The 27912-nt window shown below is 41.0% G+C and overlaps 1 protein-coding gene across 2 annotated transcripts in view; it reads left to right on the top strand.

Moving 5' to 3' along the window:
• The first annotated feature begins 1665 nt into the window (after positions 1-1665).
• The window catches only part of JMJD1C (jumonji domain containing 1C), a 157846-nt gene continuing 131599 nt past the window's right edge, over positions 1666-27912 (top strand). The window contains exon 1 of one of the 2 annotated variants that reach the window (XM_054174714.1): positions 1666-2034. In XM_054174714.1, coding sequence (XP_054030689.1) covers positions 1882-2034 — 153 coding nt within the window. In that variant the 5' untranslated portion in view covers positions 1666-1881. The remainder of the gene's footprint in view (positions 2035-27912) is intronic. The other variant, XM_054174715.1, reaches the window with a different exon arrangement.

Below are 27912 nucleotides of genomic sequence, written 5' to 3'. Positions count from 1 at the left end.
CTCTTTGGCTAAACAAGAGGGAATCTACTAAAACTATAAATAGTTTTTACATGACTTGTATTTCCTTAGTTGTCCTTGTAACTTCTTTTTATACACTTTATGAATAACTGGTGTGTACTGACATAATTTTTGCTTGTTCTGCAAGACCACAGGATATTTTATTGGTTGTAGCATTACCTTGAAAGGCGGGTGAAGATCTCCTTTAGCTCAGATTCATGGTGGTTCCTTTTACAGCTTCTAGGGGCCATGCATCTGTAGCCTACTGCCGATGGAATGGCAGGCAGCTGTAGATTCTGGTACAAATGTTGTCTTGTAGGTTATTCCGATACCATGAACAAACTTGTCATGGCAAATGATGAACTGATTCATCTGTGGGTTTTTTCTGTTGTGTTTTTTGTTGTAGTTGGTGGTGGTTTCCTTGTTGTTTTTTTCCTCTTGCTTTCTGTTAGTTTCCCTTGTATCAGAAGTTACTTGTTCCACTGAAATATATAGGAATGTGCTAAGTTTGTGCTTTTGATTTACTGCTTTAGCCTCATAAGCTATTTTTCAAAAATGTGCTATTCAAATTTGCTTTCTGGTGCTAGATGAGAGATCATTAACCTGCTCTCCTGAGAGCAAGCATACCAGCAAAGAAAGGCAGAAGTTCACAAAAGCTACACCTCTAGAACACGAAGGAAAACCTCTTGAAACTTAAACATGGCCTTACTACAGCATGACTACAGGCTTCATAGAAAAAGGTGATAGCAGCTGCTAGAGAACATGGCTTCATTTTGTATTACAAACCAAGATCTCAGCTGAAGCATATGTGAATGTCAGAGCTGACTACTTGGGTATGCTTCCTTGATTTGTATTCAGTAGTATCAAATAATGTTTTCTAGGTCTGAAGTGTTGTGCCTGTAAAAAGCTTGTGATGGACCGAACAAACGTTGCATTCCCATGGAGTTGTGTGGCCTGGTTTGCCACAGGGAGAGGTGTAAGCTTGTCTTTGTTTAACTGGTAGGAAGCTAAACTGGGGATGAAGGTGCTGAGGAGAGCAGATCTAGTCCTAACCCTCCTCATCTGTGCAGAGAGAGAGTCCTCAGTTCTCGTGCCTGGCTCCTGGAGAGGTCCCAGCAGCCCCACCTCTCAGAGCCACGCACCTCAGGTAGGCTGGGGAAGCCGGGGCAGCCCCTTGGCAGCCGAAGGGAAGTGCCCGAGGCAAGCTGCGTCCGAAACCTCACCGCAAGACCGGAGTTAGAAGAGGGAGTGAGGCTGCTGGTGCCGGACTATCGCGGAGCCACTCTCCTCCCGCCTTCCGCAGGCGGCGGGGGGTCGGAGACAGGTGAGGCCGGGGGCTGGGTCGGGGGTGCAGCGCCTGGGGCTCCCTGGCGGGAGGCGGCCTCCGTCGAGGACAGTCATCTAAGCAGCACGGCCGCCCCACCGGCAGGAGCCCTTGCGGGGTTTCGGTGCCTCTCCGGCCCGGGCACCGGGCGGTCGGACTCATTACCGCGCGGCGGCGGTCTCTTGCCCCCACCTCCCCGTGCGCTGCCTGGCGGAGGGAGACGGCGCGTCGTGCCGGTCTCCATGGCAGTGGGCTGTGTGGGCGGAGTGGTCGGGGCCGCAGCGCGGTGGTGAGCGAGCCGCCGAGCGCGCGAGAGGGAGGGAAGAAGGGAGGGAGCGCGCGCCCCCAGCCCTCCCCCGCCCCTCGGTGTTTGTGTCAGGCTGCTGGCGGCAGCTGCGGAGCGGCCCCGCGGCGCCGGCCCGGCCGAGGGGCTCCGACCTAGTCCGCCGCTGAGGCCAAGAGCCCAGTGCGTGCTCCTGCTCCGCGCCGCTCTCGTCATGGGCGGCCCGTAGAGGAGCGGGTTCGGCGGCTGGTGCGGTGCTTGCGCGGCGGCGGCGGCCATGGCGGTGGCGGTGGAGACGCGGCCGGAGCTGGTGGGGAAGCGATTCCTGTGCGTCGGAGGCGGCTGCGAGGAGCAGCCGGAGAGCGGGCGCTGGCGGGCCGGGGTCATCCGCGCTGTCTCCCAGCGGGACTCTCACAGCCCCGACCTGGCGGTAAGAGCCGCGTCCCGTGCCGGGCTGGGGGTCTGCGGCGGCGTGGGGCCTGCAGCGGCGCGGGGCGGCCCGGGCGGGCCCGGCGTGACACAGCCCTTCGACTGGGGGGCGGCGGGTGTGGAGGGAAAGTGTATGTCAGCCCCGCGGCAAGGGGCCGAGGGAGTGGGGGCAGGCTGACGTGGAGCCCGCGCCGCCGGGGGTCGAGGCCGGGGCGAGGCGCACTTCCCCTCGGCGTGTGCGGCCGCGGGGTGGGGGGACGGAGGCGTCGGCGTCGGCCCCCTTCGTGCCCTTCGGAGGGTGCGGATGTGGCTCCGGGCCCTGCAGCCGCTTCGGTCGGCAGTGGCGGTGAGAGAGGTTGAGTACCTGGCCTGGCTCCTAAGGGAAAAATCGGTCTGTGCCTCGAGCGGCGGAGCTCGGGCTGGAGGAGAATGCGTCTGCTCCACGGGAATGCAGAAACTGTCGTCGTGTAGCACTGACCGGCTGGGTCTAACGTACTGGACTCGGTAGTGAACGTTACTAAAAGAATGTCATTGTTTCCCTTCCTTTTATACCCGCTGTCACTGTTTTCCTAAGGGGTGTAGGAATGTGCTTGGAGGTTAGCGAAGGAGCCAGGATGTATCCCGTTGTGTTCCGACACAGTCTTATTGCGGGGGGACACTACCAGGATTTCCTTGGGTTAGTGTTCGGAATGTATAATCTATAAAATGGAGTTTTAATTGTGCTCCATGGACTTGGTCGTTATTTTATTTGTAAATCCTGTGGTCAAATGAGAGCTCTATTAGCGTTGCGGTTGTCTCCTTCCATATTTCTCTGTTATCTGGTGTTTATGAAAGCACATTTAAAAATATCACGATTGTGTGAGTGGGCATTATATAGGCTGAAAAAAGGAATCGCCCAGCTGTGCTGGGCAATCCATATTGCTGCTGCTAAGGGGGAGGTGTTTACAGCCGATCACGGTTTGGTGTGGAATGTTGCCTTTTTCACAAACTCATCAAGAGAACAGCTGCCCTGCTTTAGAGATTATTGGTTGCTTGGTATAAGAAGTGTGATTCACAAAATTAAGAATATCTGTTTTCATACATGCCAGACTTTCAGCATTGTTTTAGAAAGAGAAGGTATGTGACCCTTAAAATGCTACTTTTTTACCGTATTGTGGATTGATTTTTTTTTTTTGCTCACTCTCACTTTCCTTCTATAATTTAAGTAGCATGTGGTCCATACCCTTTTTGACCTTTGCTTATATGTGAGAATTGTCTAGAATGCTGTATTTTTAGCACCTATTTTGGATATTGTTCTTGCAGGGTAGTGTTCTCTAGGATCTATATACAGTTATGGAAAGATCGAGTAAAGTTTAAGAAGATGTTTACTAACATTTACAAGTCAGAGCCATAATTTGTAATCTCTAGGGGCAGAGCTGACACAGAGAGAAAGGATGCTAAACCAGGATGTTTCAGAGCTTGTAACTGTAATGTTAAATGGGTAATGCATGATGCCTGTTGTAAGTACTTGGTCCTTTTCCTAACTTTGGTATCTGAATGTTTTTCTCTTCATGTACTCTTTCATTGCAGTTCCTTGTCATTTATAGAAGAACTGCCACATTGCACCTGGTGTCTGAGGCAGGATGACTAAGGGTATGCTTACATCTTGTGGTGGAGTGCTGTTTGTGTAGGTCCATACTGCCTGAGAACCTGTATGGATACTTCAGCCTGAGTGCAGTGCATTGCTAGCATGGCCATATTCTTTGGGGTACTTGAGCTAGCTACACAGCACTGCATTATGCTATGTAGATATACTCCTAGTCTCCTAGGTGTGCTGGAAGCCTGGGAAGGTTTTGGAAATGCTATCTAGGTCTAGTGAGTCCCAGACTGGTACTTCACTACTGGGGCATTGTTGCCCCCTCTAAGTGCAGTTTTGTGTTACCCGTTCTCTGTCCCCAGTGCACAAACAAGTATAAATCACAAAGGCAGACGAAGAAATGATAAAGCTTCTGTTAGCAACAGGTAGTGTCTGTGGGTTAGGCTCTCCTTTTGCATCTGTAATTAACATGAACCTCTTGGGTCATGAGTATGCTCTTCCCCTGCTCCCAGTGAAGGGACAAGGATATTTTCTTGACAGCCCTGGTTCCCCATGTGCTGTCCTAGATGGAGTGAGTGCTGTTCTTATCCTTCCATGGCTGTAGTATTGAGGTGGCCATCCTGTGAATGGCTCCAGACCCTTCTGCTTCTTGTCAGTGGAGTGAAATGGTAATTCTTGTTGACAGTTTCATTGCTGCCCACAGGGTGCAGCACAAAAATGTTGAAATTGACTTTTTGTCAATTTTGCATATTCCTGGTCCCTCTGAGTGAGATGGGCATTGCAGAAGATGCTCTCAGCTGCAGGAAGGGAGGAGAGCAGCACTGGAAATTTTCAGAATGCTTTTCAACCAACCAGAGCTAAGTTATCAGGCTTTAGAAGGAAGTGTCATTTACCTCAGCCTTGTGTCTTTTTTGTTTTTTCACCCTTAACGAGTGTGAACCACCCAGTCAGTTTCAAACAATTGAAGAGCAGGGAGAGATCCAAGATTGTCTTCTTTCAGACTGTGAAAAGTGACATCTGAGGGGACACGAGAGTCCTTGTCCCCCCAAAAAATAAAGGCAAGGAGTTTATGGCATTTTGTGTGCTCCTCCTGGAAGCAAAGAAGCGGTCTCCAGCTGGCCAGCCAGCATGCACTGAGCTTCAAACCAGATACAGCATATGCTGCCTCTGGCGTAGCGCTGTGCAGAGATAGGTGGGTAATGGGGGGATGGACCTGATGGTATGTGAAGGTGGGTTTAAGGGCATGACAAAGAACTGAGCAGTAACAAAAGCAGAAGAGCAAGCATGGGTATTTGGACATGGTAGTATGTGGACAAATGGTGAGTTTTATGAGGTGAAGGTTCTTAAGGAAACATGGGCAAGCTTAGAGGCAACTGACGTAATTAATGTTAAGTGGCCACAGGGCTTGTAGGAGCAAATCCACAGGAAACCAAGCTTCATTAGTTCTGCTGTAAATAGAACTGCTCATTAAATCGGGAACTCCAGACCTGAAGGCTGGACAAGCTGCTCTCCACTGATGAGCATGCAAATGAAGATTCCAGGTTTCATATGCTGCAAAGTTTGTTTAATGACTGTATTTTCGTAACTAAAGTGATGATTATTTTTGTAGTTGAAATTACTGTCTTAGTAAAAGAGTGAAGAAAAGAACTCGGTTATTCAGTGTCTTCTTCCTGATGGGTGTCTTCTGCTTAATGAAGTTATGTTAAATGACTCCTTACACTTTCCATAATTGCAACATAGCTGATATGCAGTATTTGACTTTTCTTTAATTTATTTATTTTACAAAGAGAAATAACAGTATCAAAATGTCCCCTTTCCCATTGTTTTATGGTGGTGGAGTCACCATCCCTGGAGGTGTTCAAGGGGATTGGACATGGCACTTGGTGCCATGGTTTAGTAGTCATGAGGTCTTGGGTGACAGGTTGGACTTGATGATCTTTGAGGTCTTTTCCAACCTTATTGATTCTATGGATATTTTGCATTCTTCAGCTTTCCTGCTGATTTACTGCTAGTAGGGAATATTGATGAAAGCAGCTGACAGTGGTTGCAAGTATTGTTGGGCTCCTGGAAGATGAATGCTCTTGCCATTACATGAAGATCCTTGCCAGGATTTGGGACCCATGCCTTTTTAGTCTTCCTGTAGTGTTTATATGTGTTTTAAACCATGTTACATGCAGTGTGTACAGTTTATATGGTTTAATCTGTGAATTCTCTTCATGATATTCATGATCTGAGTCATAACTCTGTAGTTAGACTACTTGATCTTTCATTCTGGAATGTTTCTGTTGCATGAAAAGCATTTACTTAAAAATACAAATTAAAAAAATTCATATATGTGTATATATGTTTGTGTGTATATATGTGTGCATGTTCCACCAGCCATTGAGAGGATTCATAAGTACTTTTCCTAAATAACAGTGAGTGTTATTAGAGGAAGCTGGGAACTCCTATTTTCCCTGGAGAAGCCCATGTGCTGCTCAGATTGCAGTGATAACTCTGGGCAAATAAAGAAACTGCACGGAGGAAAGAGGTGGAGTGAATGCCATGTGATCTCCCTGGTCCTTGCTGTCCCCTAAGAGTTGCTTTCTGGGTCATAGGTTGCAAAAAGACTGTTCAGTCACTGCTGCCAAGATCTGGCACGATGATGGCAGAGATACTTTCCTGTGTTATGCTTAGAGGAGTATTTTTGAAAAAAACAAGCTCAAATTTGTGCAATTATTTTGCTTACTGGAAGTGTTCTGGAGTTCTGTGAATTTTCATGCAGTTTTATATTGAATGTTGTAATATATTCAGCCATATACTTTCTCTACATGAAAGAGAAAATGGAAATAAGCTTTTAAATACATAATATGCAACCCTGAATTAAAAAAAATACAGTTATAAGTTGCAGTGATTTGTTATTACACATTTATGGATGTGTGAATTTTTCTGCAATGACATCCATGGTTTGGAATGTGAAATCAGGAATTGAGTACTTCTGTAGTCTTTTATGTCTTACGATATAGGCAGATGTACCATTTGGTAATCGTGCATAGGGAAATATAGTGTGGCAACAAATGACTGTGGTAGGTATCCTACAAAGCCCCCTAAATTTAGTCATACTTTGAAGCAGAAGTTTGATTTTCATTTACAGTAATATTAGTAAAAGATACAGTTGGGGAAATAGTAGATAAATAATTTTGGTAAATTGTGTGTGTTTGTGTTTTTAAATATTCCCTGTTTGGTAATTTGCCAACAAGGAATAATTAAACATTTACTGTCTGGTAAAGCTATTTGAAGAAAACATCAACAGACTTTGTGGGTCTGTTTTAACTGAGTTTGCCCTCTCTTAACAAGAAAATGGAAGTTAACAATGTAATGGAAACTTGTCAGTACTGTGTTACAGATTATATGAAAATAATTGCTGATTATTTGAAAATAAAAGAAGGTGTTTTAGAAAAATGCTCCACATGCTGGGAGCTTCTCAATGAAGGAGAAGTTAAATTTGCCTTCGTTGTGTAGGGAACTCTGCTTGCCCGGTCATTTTATGGCCTGTCAGTGTTTTAATCTTCCTGCTTCTGCATTCCCAAATGTTGTGAATGTGGTGTGACTTTGTCATACAGGCATGGAATTGTACTTCTGTAGATTGTTTGTTTTCTGACATATATTGATTTTTAGTGCAGTATTTTGCATTGTCCTCTGTTTTCCTTTTGCTGAGGTAGTATTTAAGGAGAAACTGAGTGTATTAAATTTGGGAATTTATTTGTGCTGATATTTTTAAAAATGAAATAGATTTTTTTTCCCCCCATTCCTTATTTTAGAAGTATGTGATTTGCAGCTTTTACTTGTTAACTCTGAAAAGAACAGGAAGATGAAGAAGTATGCTTTAAACTAGTTGTGCATAGCTTGGTGGTGGTTCATGGAATTTAAAAATACCACATTTTTGTACCAACATCTGGATTAAAGATGGAGAACAAGTTGTTGGTGAGAAGCCTGTCACGTTATTTATTCCAGCTATTGGAGATAATGGTGAAAATGTGCCAGAGTTTATCATGTCACTGCTACTTCCACATCCAGACAAGGAGTGTGCATTTTTTGTTGTGTTTTGAAGTTGGTTTAAAAGGAGTGGAACGTGCTCAAAGTGCACCAGCAATTAGACCATTTTCAGTTGTTACTACTGTTCTATAATGGTATTGAAGCCAAGCAGAGTCTTGTAAGTTTTGGTGCATATTAGCTGGGCAGTCTTTCTTTGGCTCAGCAGTAAAGAAAATTTGCCATTTCCTTTCTATGTTTCTAATAAGATTGAGCTTGTCCTCCTGTGCCTGTCAATGTCACCTCATCTGTCTTCCCGTTAGTTCAGTTAGTGTTGGGTAGGAATATCTCTGTCAGAGTAATGTTACAATAAGATCCAACACAGGAGTATTCTTATGAAACTGCCCACAAGCGTTTAATGCTTTACACTTTGCATTTTCCTCCTTGATTTCTACTGATAGAAACATGAAAATTATGTATATTGACAAGTAAACGTATTTATACTAATGGATTTGGAGGAACGTTTATTTGAATGTCAAGACTGCAAACAGAATGAAGGTGTCCTGAGCTAGGGATAAATCATTTGATTAATTTGCCTCACAGTTGCAAAGTAGGCAACAGTGAACAAAATGTGTAAAAAAGAGAAGATTTCATCCTATGTTTAAGTCTTTTAGGACTTTTTAATAAAGATATATCAGATGTTTATCAAAAAAGCACTGACTTTTTCCTTTTATATACCATGCTTACAAATAATGTATTCTTTTGTTTGCACTGCATCAATTTTTTTTAGTTCCAGAACTTTATGTAAATTTTTAGAGTTGTCTTAAAATAATAACTCCAGGGCATAGGCATCCTAAAGATCGGTTCTTTTTTTGAGTACGTACCAAAAATCTCAAAACCTGCTTGAGAACAGCAGAAATGTTGATGTCCAGTTGAGTGAGTTTTAAAAGGGGTACTTCTCAAAGTTGACCAATTAATAGCTTGACCACCTTATGATCCTACTATCAGTGAATTGTAGAGATGCTTAGTTCCATCAATGATCTTGAATCTGTGCTGTGGTCAGGCTTGGCTTACCCTTGCAGTAGGACTTGGTAAGCTGCTTCTGCTTTTGATGAAAGTATTGATCATCTGAGCCCTTTTCCTGAAGTTGGAACCACGGTGGATTTCTTCGAGGAGACACTGCTATGACGTGGTGGTGTTGCCCACTTTCCGTGCTTTGGGCACTCCAGTGTGTGTTGCTGCAGGGATGGTTTCCCTACTAGGCAGGGAATGAGGCCTGATCTGCTTGTATCCAGCTCGTTCTTTGAAGCTGGTGGAGAATTCTAAGCTAAACTAATGCTGTTTCTTCATTATACTGACTCATCCATAAAGTTAGTTGATGTTATTCCAATGTACTGCTGAAGTTCATATTTAAAGCCAGAGTGAGAGCAGGAGAACCAGAAGAACCCTGGGGATTTTGCTGGTTTTCATTCCAGTAATTTTCTTAAAAAGACTGTTTTTTCTTTAAGCAGCTGTTAGCACTTTTCCGAATGAAGACGCATGGGGCGACTTAATCTGCTCACGAGGCAGTTGCCTCCATGTACATAGCAGAAACTGGGTTTGAGCTAATTCATGTACTCTGTTTAGAGCTTCACAGGCACAAAAGATGCAGAGTAAGAGTTAGGACTTTTAGCTTGACACTTCTGTGGCAACGTTTTTTTGGAGACTGTGGTTCCGCAGACATTTCTCTTGGTGGCACTGCTGGCTTAATTTCTTTAACCCTGAGCAGTTTCCTGATCCATTCACCATATGGCACTTCAGGCAGTTCTACTGAAGCTGAGGAAGTGTTGTGGAGTCAGTCAGAAGCAAATGGGTGAGGTAGGAGCACTGTTTCTAGCATAGATGTCTCTGGACCACAGCTGAACAAAGTAGTTGGAAACTAGGTTAAATATCTTCAGGAGAGTTGCAGTCACTATAGCTTGCAAATTTGTCCTAAGCTGCTCAGCTGTAATGTAGAGACTTTGTATTACAGTTGAATTACATTTTTTTTTCATAGTGAGTGAATAAATGATGAAATACATGTTCCAAGTAACCTATCACATGATTGATGCATGTTCATGCTCTACTTACTTGCAAAGGCAAACTTTGGAAGAATGTATGTGCAATGAAACACGTTGAGGGAAATTTAAGCTACCTCTGTGTTAAAATGCATATACCTCTGATGCCTCAGTAAAATATTTCTTCATAGATCTGATCTTCTTGGAGTGTTCTGTCCAGTAATTAGTGTAGATGTCAAAATGATTGCAGTTACATTTCCCTGCAAGTAATTTAATGCTGTGTATGACAACTCAAGTAGACACTGCTGACTTATTAGTTAGGTAGACTCACCAAGGTTTTCCTTGTTTGTTTTTTTTTTGAGGGAAGAGGATTCTTTAGTAAAATGATGATTTAAAATCTGGAGCATGATTTCTGTGTGAATGAGAGAGTTCTTGCAGAGTCATTGCCAGGTGGCCCAAGTTAAATCTCTTTAGCCTTGCTTGTCTGGTGAGGAGGGTCTGGAAAGCTGTATTTTGAAGGAGCATTGGTAAAGACTGTTTTGAAAGTCTTTCAGCTTATTTCCTCCCCTCCCCCCCAGCTTCTCTTCTTTCTTGAAACACAGAATGTAATTTTACTATCTTTCAAAACCAAAAACTGGTATCAAACAAAGAAACTTGTTGGGATAATGATAGGAAATATGTGATACAAATTCTTTCGTTACTGTAGGCAATGTTGGAGAAAGAGTGACAGGAGATTAGTAGTGAACTCTTAGACTGCAGTTTGTCATTGATCTGTCCCAATTCTTCCTAAAACAAAACTCAGACTTCAGTTCACATCTTGGTCATCATCAGAGGCAAGAGTGAATACATGTGGGCAAGGCATGGTGTGAGAAGTTTCTAGGGGAGAGGTTAATGATTTGTGGGGGATCACCCAAGGTGATCTTTAAACAAGGTGATCTTTAAACAATTAGAAGCTAACAATAGTTTAGTGATGCTATTTCAGTAAAAAATAGAGAAGCTACTGATGTAGTCCAAGACTGAATGTCAAAGAGATACTGTAGTCTTACAGGCTGTTGTGTCATTTGGCAATCATACCTCTAAAATTATGGCATGTACCCATACTTGCTCAGTGTTTCCTTGTGGTGATTTGGAGCTCAGGGACTTGATTCAGCAGAGTCGTTGGGTTTTGTAGTTCTTGATGATTTTTTCCTAAATGAATCTGTAGGAAACCTTTTCGAATTTCTGTGAACTTTTCAACATCCTGTGACAAAGAAGGGTCAGTCTTTAGCTGTGCCCTGTTGAGATCGCCTGCTATTGTGTCAGGCATGCTTTGGTTCCTGCTTTGGGAGATCGAAGTCAGCGGTATACCCAGGTGTGGGTCAAGCCTCAGAGAAGAGGCTGGTTTGTAACATTTAACCAGTGAGTTAAATGTCTTTTAAAGACAAAACAAAAACCTAAACAACCAACCAAAAGACCAGAGTGGTAATGAAATGTTAACCGTTAATGCATGTGGCTGTCCTAAATATACCTGATCCCTCTGTATGCTGTCATATTTTAACATTTGTATATAGGTCAGAACATGAAGTTAATATTTTTAGACAATGTCATGACCACTTTTTAATGTGATTGCTAGCTTTTCTGCATAATGGGGTGCTTATCTCCTTTCTGCATGATTCTCTGAGAGAATCGATTTTGAGTCACTGAGAGAATTTTCAGTATTTTTGTAAAAATAGGAAGTGTTTCAAGCATTATTGGTTTTGCTTTGCCCCATATTTTTGCTTTAGAAACTTGTGTTCCAGATCAGTCTACTTCTTTTAAGCCTGTCTTAAACAGGCTGTAATAAGACTGCTTGAAATAGAAAATGAAATATCTTTTAAGATAGAAAGTCAATTAATAATTTAATTTCATCAGATAGTTTGTTTTGAAACTAAATGCAGTACTGTAATAAAGCATTGTAAAGATTGTTGTGTTTTAGAATTGAAAGACTTGGCTTTCTGCTGACACTGGGGAAATGGCTTACTGATATGACTTAATTTTTTTGAGTTCTGTAGCAGTGTCTTGATACAGGTGAAGTGAAATGGCTGTGTACACTCTGTGTTTTTTCCTGTCAGCTGGTTTTTTTCATTTGACATTGAATGGATTTTCTAGTTAATAATCTCTGTTTGAAAACAATACCAAAACCCACCACCAACAGAACCCCACAACACTGAAACCCACCCAAAGCATTTTAGCTTTCAGATACATTTGAGCATGTCTTTTCCAACCAAAATAATTCTGTGTAATAAGATGGCAAAGTTGATCACTGCTCACAGGCTGGTTTCACATGTGATAAATAATACAAGTGGTAATTCTGTTCATATCTTTCTTTTCTGCTAAAATAATGGGGTTCTTCAGTGGGTTCCTTCTAAAATGGATAAAATCTGTGTCTCCAGGAAGTACTTAAGTTTATTTTTTGAGGTAAAAGGATGGCAGTCAATACTCTGTTATGTTTTAGTCTAACATGCATTTTATGCTATGGCAGTCTACCCATTTCCATCTTCCTGGAAGTGGTGAGTTCAAGACTGTTTACTAGTGTATTTAGAAGAGTTTAGTGCTCACTTGTAAGCATGTACTGCTCTGCATGGAACTGCATGTACTGAGTGGAGAGCTTGAACTCAAACCTTAGTGTACAGCAGGTAGTTGGAATACAAAGTGAGAGGCAACCTAAGTATCATGGAGTACTGCAACCAGCAGGTCAAAGGATGCAATTCTAACCTTGTGAGGCCTTTGGAGTACTGTGTTCAGCTCTGGGACCCCCAAGATAAAAAAGACATGGACCTGTTGGAGAAGTCCATGGGAGGGTCACAAAAATCATCAGAGGGCTGGAGCATCTCTCTTGTGAAGAGAGGCAGCTGGGATTGTTCAGCCTGGAGAAGAGAAGGCTCCAGAAAAATCTTGTTGCAGCTTTCCAGTACCTAAAGGAGGTTTTGAAGAAACCTAGGGAAGGACTTTTTACAAAGGCATGTAGTATTAGGATAAAGGGGAATAGCTTTAAAGTGAAATAGGGCAGATTGAGGTTAGATGTAAGGAAGAAGCTCTTCGCTGTGAGGGTGGTGAAACATTGGAACATGTTGCCTAGAGAAGCTGTGAATGCCTCATCCCTGAAAGTGTTCAAGGCCAGATTGGATGGGGCTTTGAGCAACCTGGTCTAGTGGAAAGTACCTCTACCCATGGCAGGGGGGGTGGATCTTTAAGGTGCCTTCCAACTGAAACCTATCTATGTTTCTATGAGAATAACTCAGTAGCAAAATTCTGTGAGCTGGTGGAGGGAGATGTTGCCTGATACTCTGGAAGGTTTGGACTACCTGTGGATCACAGAGAAGTGGTTTTGAGCATGTCTCTGCTAGTGCAGTTGTCTCTGTGCAGCTTGGCTGATTTTTAACTAAGGCAGCTGTTGAATTCTGTTAGCTATGAGAGCTCAAACAGGCAGGTAGCCTTATGGAGATTAGTTTATCAGAGGTCTGGCAAAGTGCAGACTCTGCAGCTTTATCCACCCTTAGGCTATTCAAGCTTTCTAAATAGTGGGATTGTCTGAACCAGTAGAGCTACAGAATTAACTTCTTCTTTCAGTGTGGAGGGGTTGGCTTTTTCATTTGGTGCTTATAAGAGAATTGTGGCTGACTTAAATACTCAAGTGTCACTGAAAGCTACTCTTAAAGAATACCGTTTGCTTTCTTCACTGCATCATCATTGGCTTTCTTGATGTCCCATACCTTTCTTTGCTGGGCCTGTCAGCTGGGCAGTGGTGGTACAAGGTTTGAAACTGTAGGCGTGCTGTAGGCAAGCAGCTGGCTCACCATTAGTGATGTGCAGAAATTTACAGGCTCTCTTGTTTTCACAAGACTCTCCTAAGAAATTCATGCATAGACAGAAACTGCCAGATCTTTTAAAATTTGGCATTAGCTTAATGTTAATAAGAAAATCTTGACTAGAAAACATACTTGAAAATACTGTTTACCTAGAAACAATTGTATAAAGTAATCAAAAAGATGGTGTGGTGGTGAGATATTGCCTACTAGTGTTGGCATTTATGGTGAGAAAACCTAGAGGTATTTCGTAAGAAAATTTGTGTATCTGCTTTGCTGCTGAAGTTGAAAACTGCTGCTGTAGTATTTTGTGCTGTGGAATACATGGGACTTCACCTCGGCTATGTTTTGTTGTTTGGGAGAAGAGAGCTGGGCTGTGGGTTCTGTGGTTACAGCACTTGCAGTAATCACGAGGGCTTTTACAATGTGCAATAATGGTGGTCTAGGGGCAATATTGTGCTATTGAGTTGTCTGGTTTTTTTATTCTTTGTTGGTTGCTTCTGGATAGTCCTTTTAACCATTTCTGAACACTTCATTAACCTTATTTAAAATGGAAAATACCCTAGATCTGTTTTAGCAGAATCATGATTAACAGTTTGAAGAGTGGTTAGCCTGTGATATTGGGTCAGAATTGTAGTGGTTAAAAACTTAAAGTATGTATGCATTATGGGAAATGCACACTGGAAAAAGAGAGAAAACAAATATTTGTACAGATAATAATGTAGAAAAATAAATTACAAATAAATCTTTAACCATTCTCACAGAGGAGGTAATATCAACTAAAAGGCATTGTGGAACTGCTTTGCAGTGAGTGTTGTGAAATAATAACATCCCCATGCACTTTGCTGCATTCTGTTTTTTCTTAGGTTCTAAGAATAGAAGTACTAATCTGCAAAGGTAGCCATCATGGGAAAATTGTCAACAGTAAGTGTTATGCAAGGAGATGTCTTACTGTCATTTAAGTATAAATAGGAGAATATTAGTCTGTCTTTTTTTTTTTTTTTCTGGATGTATGAGTCAAAATTATTGATGCTGCTTTAATTTTCTCTCATCCTGTGCAAAACTCTATCTGATCCTGTCCTAGACGTGTTCAGCACTTCCTGTTCCCTACCTGCCCTACTGAGGAATTATATTTTAATTTCTTCTTAGATCACATCTCTTTATTGCCTCTCTCTGTGATCAGAATAGGTCAGGCTTCTAATAAATGTCTTGCCCTGTCCTCACAGGTGGAAGACTTCCAGTAGACCTCTCTTCTTTCAGGCAGTAAGGTATTATTAGCTAACTAATAACAAGCCTTTCTAATGTGAAACTCAGACCTGTGGAAAGTATTGATAGCTTATCTTAAAAAACAGACATTGTGTTTGATTCTGTTAGCAGTAGGTGGTTACACAGATCTGTTAGTTGTTTGGTTCTGTGGGTCACAAATGCAACAAACATTTAGTACTGTGTTTTTTTTTTAATTACTTTTTTTGCTGTAGGTGATCTGAAATCTCAAAAAATGGGTTTGTGAGATTTTGTTTGAAGGTAAGACTGAGATGTTCTAGGGTAAATAGACTGTGAATTGCAGATAAACTTCTGCCAAGCCTCAGTGCTGGAGTTGCTGAGATTACCATTTCTGTGCCCATGTAACTCTATTTACTTTGTAGGACACCCTTTGACCAAGATCTCATTGTGGTAGGTACTGTGCAAACAGAGCTAAAATTGTGCCTCAGAGCTTATGAAATGTGTAAGGACAAGGAGCTGAAATGAAGTTACAATGTTGTGGGGTTTTTTTGTACAGCGGCCTAACTTTTGGGAAATCTTGTGACAGAGGAGAGGGTTTTGAGGTATATAACCAAGTAACTGTACTGGTGTTTCTTGGTAGCATCTGCCAAACATGAAGGAAAACCAAAGATAAAACTAAAATGTGGCAGGCTAAAATGGTTTAGTTTTTTGTTGATGGGTTTATTCTTTTTTTAGCTTTGTGGTTTTTTTTTTTTTAGGCTGCCAGTGGTAGAGGTTTTGATTAGGTATGAGTCAGAAGCAGAAGCTGATATTTTGTAGCTGAGTGGAGACTTTGAAACCAAACTGCAGTAAGTTATGTTGATAGAGAATGATGGAAAAATGTAGGACAGACAGATGCTGTCACTGTGATATCACAGAACAATTATTATGTAGCAGCGTTGTGAGAGGGGTGTGGAGCAGAGTTCTGTGAAGTCCAAAGGAAAAAGGTGATATAGTAAGTGAGGCAAGATGCTAGGTAAGACTTAAATATAGGTCTGAAGGTAAGGACCTTGAAAGAGTTGCTAGAAATCTTATTGAAATAGACACTGAAAATCCTGGTTTGGCCAATTTGTGCTTGAGGGTGCAAGTATGCAAGTTAGTAAGAGTTTAAAGGGTTTTGGTGACCCTAACCATAGGGTTGTGCTAGGACAGTATACATTTTCAACTTCTTCCTCCAGCACAGAATTTTTTTCTTGTTTCATTTCCATCTCATTCTGTTTCTATTGTATGAACTTGGTAAATAATTTTTTGAAAAGGATTGCACTTGTGGTGGTGTTTTTTTTTTAGCTGTGTACAGATTATTTGTGGTCTAGGGTCCTAAGTGGTAAGTAGAAGCAGGGTGCCTTTATAGTGTTTCCAGTCAAAGTTTAAATGAATACTGATCTCAGAAAGTTTGAGTGCTGACAATGACTTTTTAGATTTAAAGGAGTCGTATTACTCAAAAATTTTTCTGGTTATTAAGTAGTTATTAAGTTGTTTGGGCGGTGTTGGATTGGTCGATGGGTTGGACGCGATGATCTTGAAGGTCTCTTCCAACCTGGTTTATTCTATGTATTCTAAGTAGGACCACAGTCATTGATACCTTGATGATAATGGTTAGTGGCAACTTCAGCTGCCAGCAGGCTTTTCCATGTATCACTTGTGATGGAGAGTTGTTTATCCTACAGATTTGGTAGAGGCCTCCTGGTTTTCACTTTATTGTATAGGTTTGAGTAACTGGGAGTGACAAAGAAATTGAGTAATAATGAAATTAACCTGAATTGCCTAAACATCTAATAGTTGAGATTATTTTTTTTTCTGTGAGGAACTGATTAATTTGTCAAGATGTCAAATTGGTCACAAGCCAAGCTAATCACTTCTGTGGGTTGCATAAAGAAAGGAGAAATGCTCCATATGTTCTGATTTATATTCATTCAGTTTTGCCTAACAAAATTGTAGGTGTTAAGTAGAGTTTGTGACACCTTTTTGTTTTAACATCTCCAACCTGTGAAAGTGGTAAAACACGATGAAATCTGGACTACAATATCATTAAATGCCCTCAGGATTTGGGTTTTAGTTTTTTCACGGGAGGACAACCTTTAAGGAGTTGCCAGGGAAGGCAAAAGCATTCGTGTGCTTGCAGTCCTTTGAGGTTTTTGTGCCTCTTGAATTGGGAGGGAATAATTATCCTAATTTGATAGATTTGGAGTTACTATGAATATATTATATTGACCAAGTTATTGGAACGCTTGACGGTGTGAACATATTGGTTTAGTTTAATGGGGAAGAGGAGGTGGAGGTGTCTGGGGAAAATAGGCAGGAACAGAAAGAATTTTGTCTTGGCAGAGAATTCGAGTGCTGTGAAGCCAGTGACTCTCTTATTTTTTTGCTCTTTTGTTTTTAATTAAGCCTGCAGGACTGGTTGGTGTTCAGTAGAGCCAAGACTGGATATGTGTAAGATTTTTAAATATTTTTTTAAATGTTTTAAACTCCCACTCACAAGAGTGGGCTGTAATAATTCAAGGACTCAGCCTGAGATGTAGGAGTCCTGAAAATGTATGTGCCTGAAAAAATCAAGATAACCTTAACTATCACCACAAGATGTTAAAATAGACATTATCTAGACTTATTTCTCAATCTTTTTCTCTTCTGTGTGATTAAATAAAACCAGAAAATCAGTTTGGTCACAAATATCTGAGAAGGTCATCTAGAGTATCAAAAGTCATTAAACAAGATAGATCCACTAGGAGCTGAAAGGTACTAATGACAATAATCCCAGGGTTTTGTCAAAGGGCACAGTCAGAGGAGCTGTCTGTATGGGTTGGTTCTGTTGCAGCATCTGGGACCCTGGGGGTGCATGTGCTGAACTATAAGTGGGAGAGAAAGTAGCTCTGTAACTAAACCCACATTCTATACTTCTTCAATTCGCTGCTCAGAATCAGTGAAGTTTTTCTGCCTTGTCCTGCCACGATGGGAGGGAACCCACCATTTACAGAAAAACCTTTGTGAACCGGATTGATGTCAGTTTTTGTATCATCTGTTTAAGGTGTGAGTATGTAATAGGCTGACAAAAGGGCAACCAAGAAGGGCCATCATCTGTATTTGGTAAGTGTGTGAGGAAAGAAGGCAAACAAAGCTTCAAAGGGAATATTAAGTATTTTTATGTAGGTGGGAGGAAAACTAGACAAATTTTTCAGCATCCAAGATACTGTCTTTGAAATGGAAGCAATAGGGATGAAGAAATGGGAAGAGGGAGTGAAAGTACTGCTAAAATAAGTTTTATCTTCCAGTGAGCAAAAAATACTGTGGTTTGAAACATGAGAAGGAGAATAGGAGGGTGTAAAGTTACTTGGTTTATGGTGCTCCATACCTACTGAGTTAATGGTTTGTTCCCAGGCTTGTTTTTTTTGGAATACTTTCTGTAGGTTTCCCTTGTGGATCAGGGCAGACAGTGCAGAGATTTTTGTGAGTGAAGTCCCACTCTGGCAGCTAAAAATTTCTGTCCTTTGTAAATGTCTTTTTTTATGAGCTTGACAATTACAGCAGCTGCTTAGCTTCCGCTAAGCACATAGTGCATTGTGTGAGGAATGGGACGTTCTGGAAAGTGCAGGTGCAAGATCCCAGATTTTTGATGTGTGTGTTGCAGAATGTGTTTACTGTGGTGGCATTAGATATACTGGTGTGTCACTGGTACTATTGTAGCTCATAAGCATTGGGACAGGAAGCAGCTTAGTGTTTTGTGCAGAAGAGAACTGTCCAAAACAAAAATGTAAACTAATTCCTGATCTTTTGTATTAAGTAGTGTCAGTTGTGGTCACAATTTTAACACTTGTCCTGCACTGACTGAGAGTTTTGACTTTAACTTGCAGTAACTTGTGAGTTTGAATGCTCAGGTTCTGCTTCCATTTGTCTTCACAAATCACTCTTGTCCAGCTCCGTTCTAATGTTTTCTTAGCTGATCATTGCCTACTGTTCTTCCAGGGCTGGTTTTGCTACTGTGGCACTCTAGGCTAATAAATCTATTGCCAGTTAGGTACCAAAACTCTTCAGTTTACTTAAGCAAATGAAGTACTGCACTGCAGATGCAAGGCAGCTGCAGATCCTGTGTAATTGGCACTTGCTGGTATATTCTCTTCTGGTTTATTGATAAAACTAATCATAAAAAGGAAAAGCTGTTTCTTGTGTTAGAAATGTCTATTTACTTGTCAGTGCAGTCTGTTGTATAAAGCACAGTGAAACCCAGACCCATAATTAGTGTTCAGCACTGTTGGCAATAAAAGTAATCCATTTGGATGATCTATTAATAATGATCTATTGAATAATTGAGGCTATGAAACTTTATTTTAGGTTGTCTTGCTGGGTTTTCAAAATACTTTTAAGGCAAGTATATTTTCCAGAAAAGGCATTTGGGCTTGAATTGAATGTTCCAAGTAGTGAATCCATCTTCCTTTCTGCTTAATCATTGTTATTAAAATAGCATTGCATTTCTATTGAGAAGCACAACAGGGTGAATTTCAAGTCCTGTGATTCACCTCTCACTGCTCTGCTGCCTGCTACCAGGTCTCTGTCCAACCTTATTATGAGTCTTGCTTTCAGTGCTTGAGCAAAACCTTTGTAATTTACAGATTGAAAAGCACATGAGATCCTGGAATCTTCCAGTGCTGTCAAGAGGCAGGTCTTTAATACAAAAGAGATGTAGCTGAATGTGAGAGTTAATAACCTTTTGATAAAGTACAGAGCTTTGTGAAAGGAAAAAAGCAACACTGGTCATTGGTAATGCTTGGGTTGATTTTTTTTCTAAATCAGCTGTGCTTAGTGCAGTTGAGAAATAATGAAATGTTCCTCACTTCATCCTGGCACTGTCTTCTCCAAGCTGAAGCTTGTGTTAGGCCGAAACACTTTTATGAAAACTGAATGTATGTGTTTGCTGTAAGACTTCCTGTTGCTGAGAGTTTCTCTAATTCGTTTATTGAGGATACCAATTTATTAGCTTTCTGCAAATGAAAAGCTATCTTATGTAGCATTAGGTTTTTGTCATTCAAAAAAGTCTCAGATCCTGGTGGCTCAGACAGCACTAATACTCGTCTTCTCAGCAGAGAATTTGCATCATGCAAATATACCTTGCCTTTACAAATACTAAAGGAGTGTCACTTGAGGACTACTGACTGTGCAGACATTTTGATGCTGATAAGAAATAATCTTTACTTGTGGTTTTAGGCAAAGACTAGAGATAATTAAAAAAAAAAAAAAAAAAAAAAGGAAGGAGCCTCAGTCGTGCTTTTTGTCATAGTAGCCTATTGCTATCTGGTCTTTTCCTGTGAAGTATTTGCAATATTGACAGGAGTTGCATTTCTCTCTCTCTGTTACTAATCTCATTATATGGCCCTAAATGTTTTCCTGCCTATTTTCAGTAACTTTTCAGCACTCTCTTGCACCCACCTTTATTTTTAAATTTTTTTTTCCAATAAAAAGAAAAAAAGTACATCAGAAACTAATGTACTTCAATTTCAGCTTCAAAACATACGCTGGATACAACAATTTTGCTTTGCATTTTTGGTGTTCCACAAAGGCTTCATTAATTTGACACTGCATTATTCAGAGGAGTCAACTGTATAGCTAATGATTTTGCCTATCTATCTCTTTCCATAATGATTTCCTGTACTCTAAATATGACTTTTCTTGTGTCTGGATGCATGACTGCACTTCTTCACTATGGATACCTTCGAATTTTGGCAGTCCCCAAATATGAGGACTAAACAGAAAATTTTGATCCTCTTGGAGTGTGCTGCCTGCAAGCTTTGACAAGGTAAATTCAGCATTTTAGCAAAACACTGTTAGTCAGCCCACAAGAACAGAAAGCTGCTGCCTGGCTTCTGTTGAACTCCAGACCTCCAGAGCCCGAAGCGAGGAGTAGGTATCCACTGTCTCTCACTATGTCAAGAGGCTGTAAATCATTGATGTCCTTTGGTATGCTGTGTCTGTGAAAGTTGGGCTTTGGGCTCCTGATGCGTTCCAAACTCAGTGGGAGTGGGAGGAGGAAAATTCTTACCAGCGTACTTAACAATTAAGTATAAGGGAAGAAAATACTATTTCAAATGCTTTGAGAAGTTGCCAGTGTCTCTTGCAGAAGAAAGAAATGAAACAATAATCTCTGCTGATTTCTCAACCCTGAAAAAGGAGGGGGTTTGAGATTTCTTGACATTGATTTGTGTCCCCACCCTGTTTTTTTACTTTCCCCCTGCCGGAGATATTGAGTTGCTACATTCAAATTCCCAGATAAAATTAAACTCTAGAAAGAAGCAAATTAAAGCTCAAGCACATGTAGTATCTTTTGTATGTGGTGGTGATTCCAGGTTTATTATCTTTGTTGTCCTAGTTGTATTCTGGTAAATCTGCAGTTTCTGTAGTAGAACTGTCTTGGTGGGTTTTCTGACCTGACATTTCCTCTTGTGGCTCTGGACACGTACAAAGTTCTCTACATATGTTTCACTTCTGTATCACCAGCATATTTCTATTATGGGTTACTTTGAAATCATGTTGTTAATTTCCAAGTTACTCAACAATGTAACTAAAAATCTTTTATTAATAGTTCTTTAACTTGTTATTTTATGTCTTTATGTAACATCCGTTTGTGTGGACTTCCTTCTCTGCAATTTGAGAAGCCTTTCAGACCAGGACCAACCATGATCAAATATTCCTGTCTTTTAAAATGCATTCCAAATTTTGAGACCCACCTCACCATGTCAGTGGTGAGGCCCAGAGAGTTGGAATGTTCAGATCCTTTTTACTCCATGACGACTATGAGTGGGGTGACAGCAGAGGGACAGGATCACACAACTCCAGCTCTGTGAACCAACTGCAACAGGGATGTGGTAAGGAGAGTGGGGGTAACCATGACGCTGAAACGGCTGCAGCACTCCTTCCCACAGCATCTGCACTTCGCTCCAGCACTGGCATTCTCATCCCAAATTGCTCTTTAGTCATCTCGAAGCTCTGACAATAGCGCCAGTGTGACCCAGCCCTTCCCTGCAGTCCCCTTGTTTTCCTTTCTTTGTGCTCCTGTCATTCTGGAAAACAGTAGTCAGTCAGTATCTCACCAAGGAAGAGTGCACCTGAAAGGGCAGATCAATACGCTTGAAATACCTGTCTAGGGAATGGGAAGAAAGTGGGATCAGCTAAATTGATTTGTTTAGATGTGAATGGAGGGTTCCACCTAGGCCACTAGTGTGCTGAGCATAAAAAAACCCTGTGAAACACAAAAAGTCCAACCCCTCCCCTCCCATTTGACACTCAACAAAATTCTCTGCCATGCCTTGCTTAATGCAATGTTGACTGCTTTTTTGATTGCCAATTTTTACTATTTTTTTAAAAAGTGGATTGGCATAAGCTTTCATAGGACTCTTTCCAGAGTCAACTTACTCATTTCTTCCAAGTGAAGAAACTTCATTAGGTATGCATGACCTGCATTTCCTCTCCCTCCCCAGTACTACTGCAGACTGAAGTAAGATCTGCGTTTATGATTTATTGAATATTGTTTGTAAATTGTTTGGCATAAAACACCCTGTTTCAGAAGGACCTGCTTCTAAAATGAATGTTTAACTAGAAGAAACATTTTTTTGCATTTTCAAACAGCTCTCATCATGAGTGCTGTGTTGCTGGAAGGATGAGCTGTGTGGTCTTCATGTGAATGTGTGAATTTTTCACTGAAATGGAGATGTCAAGGGAAGGTTTCTGAACTGTGGAGCTATTACTGGTGTGCTGTGGTATAATGGTCTCATGCAGTTGTGATTTAGTAAGATGTACCAGATTTCAAGCTGTCTGCATTGCAGCCTTTTTGTTATTAATAGTTAATGATATTCTTCTCTCTGTTTAAGCAGATCTTTGCTTTCAACCTTCCTTTTCCCCTCCCCCCAGTCCTTAGGATTTTAGGTTATGTCCTTTTAACCGGGAGTGGGGGGAATAGTTACAATTGCTTTCAGAGCTATCAGGGCGTTTTGTAGATGGCCTGAGCAGATTCTGCTGGAGAACAATGGGAGCTGCTCTCTCAGCGCTGTTAGGCTTGCCTTGGCTGCGGCGCTGGCCTGTAGGCATGAGGCATACTTACCATCCCAGCACTGATCATCTTGCACGGCAGTGCAGTGCGCTGGCTTTAGCCTGCTGATGACCCTGGATTATGTTCTTGTTCATGACATGTCTACAGCGAGTGCAAGGTTCCAATTATATTTGCCTTCAGGCGGTTCTCAAGAGATGGTGGGGGGAGGAGAGGGCAGAGAAAAAGAGAGATCATTTGTGTAATTTAAAAAGTCTTTAGACTGTTTGAAGGAAGGAATCTGAAATTCTAGCATAATCCTTACCTCAGACTTATCACAAATGCAAATAAACACAAAATTTGAGCCTGCCTCGTTTGCTAATTTTTCTTCATTAAAAAACACTGCAAACTTGAGCCATTTTTGTTTTAAAGATATTTAAGGAGAGACTACATCCCTGAAAAAGACAGTTTGAATGTGTTGTGCTTTAGAAATAAACAACACAATAGAACCCTGAACAGGAGCAGTGGGAAATCTGTTAATTTTCCAAAAGGGTTTGGTGGTTGTGGTATTTTTTTATTTTGTTTTGTTCTCAGCCCCCCCCCCCCCCCCATTGAATAATACTGCTGTAAATGCTTGGCAAGCGCATTCTTTTTCTTTACCTCTGTGCTTGCCTGTTACCTCTTCAGCTTCAATTTACTTCAGCTTTGCTACTGCTTTTACTACTGAGGAATCTCTTTCAGGGCCTGGGGGAAGAGAAGGCGTGAACTCTTCACATAGCAGTGAATGGGTGATTATTGTCATGCCAAATGCATGACAACATAAACTATAATTGAGCCATCAATAAGACCTTAGAAATGACTGTTCATAGCAGGTCCAGAAAACAGATATTAAACAAGACATTGTGTTTTCAGTTGCAGTAACAATTCTACAAGTTTAATTTTTATTTTGAGCAGAAGATTTTCCTACTAAAAATACTAAAGCCTGAAAAGAACTTTGTTTGGAACCAGTTGGTCATAACTTTCACATTAGTGTTCAGGTGACTGATGTAGTTTGCATTTTAAAAATTAATTCCTCTGGAAAGATGTTTGATGCTTTATTTATTTCAAATTTTCAAAAGTGAAGTTTATGTGCCTCCCAGTTTAAGCATTCAGCCAGTCGAGTCACTCTTAGCAGACACCCTCTGCATGGAGGTTTGGCAATTTACACCAGCAATACACGTAAAGGATTGTATGTGGACTCCTCATGTCGCTGTACTGTTCACAAGTGCATGAAGGGCATTTAAACTATCAGTATGTTCTACAGTGCTTGTGCAGAGAGTTGGAGGGTTTTTTTTATGGTTCCCTCAAAGCTGACCAGTAAACCAAGTCTTTGTTCTCAGTGATGACCCCGGTACCAATGAAATAAACCCAAGTTGTTTATTAGCCCTGTCATGCAATCCTCCCTACACTAGTAGACATCAACTCAAATGCCTTATTTGTACCTTTCCATCAGCTGCTTAAAATAGAGCAGTTTTACCATGAAAGATGATCTATTAAAGCCTGCCAGAGATCTGCAGGCCACATTATCTTCTGTTTCCAGATCATCACACCATGCTAACCACATAAATTGGATACTTTCCTGGGGGTTTGAGTATCTTTACAGTACTCTGCAATTCTTTCTATCAGTCATGGCAATTAGAAAATAAAACAGCAATGCACAGAAAAAGCTTCATCTTCCAGGCAGATGCATGTGAATATATTCTTCTGTCTTTTTTCTGTCTCTTGTTTTCCAGGCAGAACAGTTTATTATTAAGCTGTATTACAAAATTCACTGGAGAAACAATCACTGATTCTTGTGTCAAGCCAACAGGGAGCTTGGTAGCAACCTTTGCCAGATTTTTCTGGCTTACTTGTCAGAGCAATGCTTCAGTCTTGTGTTGTAGCAGATACTGGCATTATTACGAAGATGGAGCCCTGATTATCAGTATATTGGTATATCCCAAGACATGCTAGGTGATAATGCAGTAACTACTTTGAAAAAAAAATGTTATCTGGTGTGAAAACAGGTAAAATTTGGGTATGGTTTAAATACTTGACTTATACTATGGTCAAATACTTGACTTATTGCTAATCTTTGTGGTTAAGCGGCTCACAAAATTTTATGGGCTATCTGTTGGTAGCAAAGTCTGCAGGTGTAGTTATCCATTGACACAAAGATACCTCAATCATCCCTTGTCAGAAAACAGAATCACTTGTGACTTGGTCTTCCTGAGACCTGCAGCGTGGTGTTAGGAGGTCAGATCTGTTTCAGTCTCTAATTTTCGACACTGGTCATGGGGTTACATCAGGATGCATTTCAATGCAAAGCTATTTGTTGTTAAGCCACAACCAGCAACAGATGTCATTGCATGCACTCAAATGTATGCATATGTGATACTGCTTATAAGGGTTGTGTTGGTGCATCAGTCACTTAAAAAAATAAAAAAGAGGGCAGATGTAGGACAGTTTGTTTTTAACAGTAAAGGAAGTGAGATGATGTTTGTCCTGGAAATGTATTTGCTCTTTCATTGCCTACCTGTAATTCAATCAATGATCATTAAATTTCACATGAGCTGTAGGGAAAACAGCTAGCAAGTCACAAACATAAAGATCTATCCATCTGACTGTGTGTAGAAAATGGAAGTTTACTCAGGAATGACTGGGTTGGGTAGGTCAGTGTTCTGTGAACAGTGAAGTAAAGAACTTGTCCAGAGCAGTCCAGGTGTGGGAGTGATTGGTCATAGATCTGAAATGTTTCATAACTGTGCAGAGATTGACAAAGTTGCTGACCTTCTTTGTGGTTAGAACCTCTGGTTCATAGAATAATCTCTTAAGACAGTCTGTTCTGAGCCTAGTGCCCCTCAAATGAGTGATTCCTCCAGTAGATCTGCTTCTACAGAGATCTGTATCCTGACAGGAGAAAAGGCCCTGCGTTGGTTGCGGATCCTGGATCAGCTGATGCGCTATTTAGCAGCCTGTCTCAATAGTTCTGGAACAGCCTTGCTGGTTCTGTTGATGAGAACTTGTACAGCAAGATATCTATGATATACAGCATTATTTTTTTTGACAGAGTACCTCTTTGCAGTTGGGAATGCCTGTCTTTTGCTCATCAGACTGAAGAAAAATTAGATAGTCTGAGTATTTGAAATGCTGTATTGATGTAGAGTAAGATCTCTTTGCTTAATGCTTAGATTGTTTTGTTTCTTTTGATTGTAGGAAGAGTAGATTTTGGCACACGCTACTAAAATGGATTACAGATTGAGGCATAACAAGCAATTACATCAACAAATGCTCCACTGTATATTGGAAGCTATTCAGCTAAGTCTCAGACTGTTTTCATAGCTTGTTTCAGTGAGGTCCCTGTGGTGAGGGGTTGGAAAGAGGCTATGTGGTCTTTGTGTACGCACTAACTGAACAATGTGCTGATGGAAGCACAGAGAACAGATGCAGTGAGAGTTGGCTCTCTGATCTCAGCTGAATTTCTAGCTTCTATCTCCTTCACAACCAACCTGCTAAGTGAGAATCACATGCATGGATACTTGAGCAAAAAAGCTGTTACTTAATAAAAGTATTGTACTTACAAATGTTCTGTACTTGTCAATCTGGCAACTTGCCCTCTGCTCATGCAGCTTAGTTTTATTTGCACTGGGGCCCATGTGGCAGCGTGGGTTGCCTTGACCCTTGGGTGCTTGAGCTTAGGAGTGAGAGGGCAGGGAGAATGCTTGTGTGACCCCTAATGGAGGCTGATGAAGAGAATTTCCTGAACTTATGTGGAGTATATCCATTCACCATGAATGGGATCCATGGATATAAAATAATCTGTGTTGTAGTTGCTACTTGAGGATAACTTTGAAATAATTATACTATGACGTAACTGTTTTTGTTAGAGATGAAGCAGACAGATGTGTATTGCAGAATTTCAGTGGATTTATTGCAACTGTAGAATTGTTGTTTTCATATGATCTTGTTTTTTAAATAGAATCCTAGATTGTGAATTCAGTGCAAGTATATCTCAAGAAGCCTCTTGCAGTTGATATTGCTGTCTACAGCTACCTGAAGGGAGGCTGTAGCCAGGTGGGGGGTGGTCTCTTCTCCCAGGCACCCAGCACCAGAACAAGAGGACACAGTCTCAAGCTGCACCAGGAAGGTTTAGGCTGGGCGTTAGGAAGAAGTTCTTCAGAGAGTGATTTGCCATTGGAATGGGCTGCCCAGGGAGGTGGAGTCACCATCACTGGAGGTGTTTAAGAGACTGGATGGGGTGCTTGGTGCTGTGGTTTAGTTGATTAGATGGTGTTGGGTGATAGGTTGGACTTGATGATCTCAAAGGTCTTTTCCAACCTGGTCTGGTCTAGTCTGGTCTGGTCTAGTCTAGTCTATTCTTTACTGCAGTAAAATAATTAATACTGCTTGCATTATGTTATCTAAGGCATTTAAGCTCTTTTGGAAAGGAAATACAGTCTGATCTCTGGAGGTTTTGTAGATATGGTAGACCATCCTGTTCACAAATCTGTATGACAAACATTCACAAATTTCTATTAGTAGGCAACTAAAAACCCAAATTAATCTTAAACTATAGTTGTTTTTATCACTGTCCTCTTCTAGACTCCCCCCATTTTCTCACCTTCATGATGTTAATGAGCATTTCCAAAAGAGAATAGTGCTGCTATATTTGAAGGTATTTTTCCCTCAAGTTTGCATTATCCAATTTCTGCATTTGCATTTTGATTTATGGTGTTACAGAACTATGTAATTCAAGTACAGTAGATTTAACTTGTTTTACTGATTTAAAATTATTCTTCTCTTTCGCATGCAAAACCTATGTGTGTTTATTGCTTGTTTACTTCTGTTTCCTAGCATGGGCTTTCCAAACATGTTGATGTCTTTCCACTTAGAAGAAAATTTCATAGATATTTTCCTAGTCATGTAGTCATATTTTGTTCCTGGTGATTGCTATTGCAGTGTCTTATGTTGATTCACAGCTGCAGGAAAACCAAACTGTCAGGAGACTGTTCATAGACTTCGATTTCAGCTCTAAGTAAGATAAGTTTGCAAACTAATGCAATGATGATCCAACTTTAAAATGGTAGCTTCACTTCATAATACATTGGATTTCTTTGTCAGAAGCCTCTTGCTATTACAGCTA

The sequence above is a fragment of the Dryobates pubescens genome, chromosome 30 (assembly GCF_014839835.1).
Source record: "Dryobates pubescens isolate bDryPub1 chromosome 30, bDryPub1.pri, whole genome shotgun sequence".
NCBI lineage: Eukaryota > Metazoa > Chordata > Aves > Piciformes > Picidae > Dryobates > Dryobates pubescens.
This window is presented reverse-complemented; position numbering and strand designations above follow the sequence as displayed.